This window comes from Adelges cooleyi, unplaced genomic scaffold, assembly GCF_023614345.1.
Source record: "Adelges cooleyi isolate 19-005CV unplaced genomic scaffold, UGA_ACOO_1.1 ACOO_flye_CR_arks_rails_tigmint_CR_PRNA_470, whole genome shotgun sequence".
NCBI classification, from domain to species: domain Eukaryota; kingdom Metazoa; phylum Arthropoda; class Insecta; order Hemiptera; family Adelgidae; genus Adelges; species Adelges cooleyi.
Genome location: NW_026096156.1, coordinates 24,477 through 28,976, shown reverse-complemented (window position 1 = coordinate 28,976; position 4,500 = coordinate 24,477). Strand labels below are relative to the sequence as shown.

General features: G+C 27.1%; 1 protein-coding gene across 1 annotated transcript; it reads right to left on the bottom strand.

Moving 5' to 3' along the window:
- Positions 1–1,720: 1,720 nt before the first annotated feature.
- On the bottom strand, positions 1,721–4,264 carry LOC126842256 (uncharacterized). Its single transcript, XM_050579142.1, has 5 exons — positions 4,223–4,264; positions 3,722–3,869; positions 2,452–2,519; positions 2,065–2,215; positions 1,721–1,788 (listed from the first exon to the last, which is right to left on the bottom strand). The coding sequence occupies exons 1-5, from the start codon at positions 4,262–4,264 to the stop codon at positions 1,721–1,723; spliced, it is 477 nt and encodes a 158-aa protein (XP_050435099.1).
- Between the last annotated feature and the right edge of the window lie 236 nt (positions 4,265–4,500).

Below are 4,500 nucleotides of genomic sequence, written 5' to 3'. Positions count from 1 at the left end.
TATTACATTATAAAGATGTGTATCTAAGTAAAATTTGTTGATAAAAATTTTTAAAAAAAACTCTTAACTTTGTCTATAAAATGCTTTCGGATTTCGGATTCCTGATTTTTGGATTTCAACAAATCCGAAATTCAAAAGCAGTTTATCTCTTTGGTGTTTTGTTTTATTTTCACATATTTATCAAACGAATGTTACTTAGATATAGAGCTTTATATTGTAAAATTATTTAACACTTATATGATTTTCAAGTAGCTTAAATAGCGTTTTTTTGTAAAAATCCGGATTTCCGATTCCCATCACTAATACCTATACAGCGTCGTCATACCGGAAATGATGACTCATCGTCAACACGTTTTATAAATTTTAATAAAATGTTTTGTAATGGACTTAAGTCCGAGTTTAACAAGTTTTTCCTATTTTTCAACATTTCTATCGCTTCCATAATATTAAGTTCTTTAGAGTTATTTACATTTTTTAGTAATTTAACAGATTTGATGCTGTGATTAGTATCCAATAAAAGTTCCGCAACAGGAGATTTGTGTACTTCCTGGTTTTTAATGTTCCTTATGTGTTCTTTAAACCTAACCCCTATATTTCGTTTTGTCTGACCTACATAGCATTTATCGCATTGTTCTAGTATTTGGTTCTAGTATTGAAAAAATTACAAATTTAATTTATTTAACTACATTGAACAGACATTTTTAAAAGAATATCGGCTTCCTACATAACACAGTATTTTTGCCGAATCTCTTTACACAATTGAAATGGGACCATCTTATGTAGTCAAAACTTTGTCTGGATTATTGGTCTAAAATAAATCGAAATGGGTTTTACGCATACAAAAAGTATTTAAATTAAAAACATTACAAATATTCAAACTTATACAAATTTGCCATTAAATTAATTTATACGGTTAAAATTTATTGAAAACTCTTTTTTTTTTTAATTGCCTATACAAAACTCCTTTAAAACACACCGCATGCAATGCATAACACTACATTTTTATTTTATTTTAGAAAATTGATAATTAAAATTCAAATTAATTACACACGATATGTTTACCAAGCTCTTTCAATAGCTTAGGAAATATAATTATTTGATGTAGAGAAAATCTTAGTACAACATAAGAAAGCATTGGCTTTCTAACAAGTTAGGCAAGTTAGGCAAGTTAGGCAATAACCAAGTTGTTAAACTAAGTTCTACCAGCATTGTTGGCAATATCCGGATTGTTTCATCTAGATAAATTTAACAAATAATTTTGTCTTATCCGGAATGAAAATACTTTAATTGTTTATCTAACTAATAATATCTCATGATAGCAGCGTTGGGTCTTAACGACACGGAGATGACATGTAAATTGTTTGTGTGATTTTCTAGGTTTTGAAAGGAATGTTGTGAAATATAATTATATTTTATTGAGTTGTATTAAAATGAGTTTTTAATAAGTAATTCCAAAGTAAGTTTAATTATATATTACCTAGTTATCTCAAAACTCATTGTTATAATCAATTATTTAAATTAAGTAAAACTTAAAAATCGGTTAATAGCTAATTTACATAAAGTAAATTACAAAGGTAATTACAAATACATAAGGTAATAAAATAAATACTAACGAAATTTAAGAGAAAAATGATTTATTAATCAATCAAGACTACATTTTTGTATGTGACATACTACATAGTACATACATGGATTGATTTAATAATAGTTAATTATGTAATCAAAATTGTAAATTCTTAACAAAGCATGTAATGATGTCATCTTTTTCCCAAACAGGAAACTCGCGTCCTGAAAGAACAAAGTATTATACATTTTTAATCAAACGAATCAGGTCAACAACAAATATATTGATAAAAATTATGTTTTCCAAATTATTATTATTTCAAATTTTCGTAATTGAAGAATAATTATGTAAAATTACATAATACATTTTATTTTTATAAAAATTTATATAAATTATAGCTGTGCAATCAATAGAAAGACTTTATTATTAAAATGTCTTTTCAATAGTTTATGAACATTTTTCTCAACATATTTACTAAATATTTTAATAATGTGTATTACTTATCAAATCCGCTTTCAATTGGGCAACTATATCAGTGGAGATATCCAAACCCTTTTCGATTCTTACAACATTAGTGATAAGTTTTAATAGTTTAAAGTTTATACCATTTTCTGCATAATTATTCTTTGTGAATGTTTCTGTTACAAATTCCTAAGGTTATCAGAATAAAAATAAAAGATTAATTTTATAAAACAATAATTCGCATTTTGCAAGTAACAGCAAAAACCTCAGAATATTCATAATCTAAACTTTTATGTACTTGTTATACTTACCAGAATAACTTAAACCTATTTTACACAAAATAGTTGAAAGTTTCAATACTTCAAATATCCCCGCAAAAAACTACCTAACCAACCATAATATAGTGATTTTAGTTTTTTATTTACCGTCATACTATCGTCACCTGCAATAAATTGGATGATTTTTACAACTTCGTTTTTCGGGAAATTAAAACCTTAAAGAACAAAATTTTAAATATCTTTTTAAAAAGACAGCTTCTATTGAACAGTAAATACACGTAAGCTACATAATACGCACTATACGGCGTTATACAATTATTAGACATTTGTTTTATAAAGTACCTATTTTTAGGAATGGGGTATGATAGACCCCCACGTGACTATGAATGTTAAATAAAGGCACGCGCCTGCTTAAGGGTTAATAAAATCAATTTTAAATAAACGTTTCGATGCTAATTTGTAAACACTGCACATTACTTTAATTATTTTTTACTACGCCGGTTTATACTGTGCTTGGTTTGGACTGTACTGGCTTGAAAATACTAACTACTGATTCACATCGAAGCGTTTATTCGAAAGTGATTTTATCACTTACATTTGTGATAATTCCTGTAAACCCATGACCACATTATGTCCCAACCCCATAGTACTGGTTTTTTTAAAATCTGATGATGCATTTCATATTTGCTAAATTTTTTGTGGGCACCATCAAACAAATGGTGCCATATATATTTATTATTTAGTTACTTCACAATTTACAGTTTTACAAATGACAGACTTGATTATTAAAATGTCTTTTCAGTAGATTTGTACATTTTACTCAACGCATACTATACTAGTATATTATGTATTCATTTATCGAAATATAAAATGATTTTGTGGTTTGTAGTCTACTACGTGTGTAGTAAACTAATAACAAATACTTCAAATACATAAAAAAACAAGAGGTCAGAGGATTATTAGTTTTTACAGAAATGTTTAGCATATTTCTCACTCAAAATTAAAGTATGTTTTTTTGTATTATTACAGAAATCTTATATTTGTGGAAAACACATTTGATATGTGTTTTTCAATCGTACAAACGTGAAGAGGAAAAATAACATCAATATTTTGTAAGCACACCGCACGTTTTATTTAAACAACAGCTGTAATAATTCCTGTAAACCTGTGACTTCCTCGTCCCCACTATGACCCTATCCCACTGTACTGGCTTTATTTAATTCTGATTATGCATCTCATATACTGCTAATTTTTTTGTGTACACCATTAAAAAAATGGTGTATATTTTTTTAATTATTTAATTAGTTTACAATTTACCGTTTTACGAATTATAGACTTGATTATTGAAATGATTTTTTTAATAAATTTGTAAACTTTACTCAACACATTTGTTGAACATTATCCTATTATTTATTACCTTCAAATTTTTTTCCTAATTCATCAAGGCTGAGGAGCTTTCCATTTGCGCGGGTTTCTTGTTTTACTAGTTCAAATAGTCTTATTAACTTTTCGTAGGTCAGGTCATTCGGCTTGTAATGTTCACTGACTATTCTTGTTATGTTTTGCTATTGTTATAAGAACAAAAATAATTTATTTAATTGTATACTACTAAATGCAAGTTAAACTGATCCTTATTTAACGAAATAAAATTGCCTAACTACCAGACATATTATATGGCCTACGATTTTTTTTAGTATTATAACATTAATTTCATAGTAGTTCAAGTTTCTTTTTCTTATTGTTATCAACAATTGGGTATTAATGTGAAAATATTACTTAAAAAACTCTTAGGTGCGAAAATGGAGAAGGGAAAACAATAAATAAATTTTCTAAACAATATATTACATTTTGTACATAGTTCACCAAGGATCTCAGCATTTTCTATTAATCATAAATGATAAATGCTCATTTTACTTACAATTTCTTTTTGATTGGCCGGTCTACTACCCTGACATTGCATAACGTACCATGCAACGAAAAAAAACATCATCATATTTTTCAAATACATTTCAAGTGTTCAAACGATAAACTTGGATACGGAATGTTCGAAAAATGAAGAATTAAAACAGTACCAAGTTTGTAACTATCGAACCGTGTAATTTGCTTTAGGCCACAGATACATAAGAACATTTTTATTTGCGTTGTATGGCATTTTTAATACACGCACTCCCTTACTGTTATTTTTTTATGTACTTA

Coding starts and splice junctions, on each gene's coding strand:
- LOC126842256 (XM_050579142.1), bottom strand. CDS start 4,264: ATGCAATGTCAGGGTAGTAGACCGGCCAATCAAAAAGAAATT. Junction 3,870..4,222: donor CGGCCAATCAAAAAGAAATT/GTAAGTAAAATG, acceptor TTATAACAATAG/CAAAACATAACAAGAATAGT. Junction 2,520..3,721: donor ATTAGGAAAAAAATTTGAAG/GTAATAAATAAT, acceptor TTGTTCTTTAAG/GTTTTAATTTCCCGAAAAAC.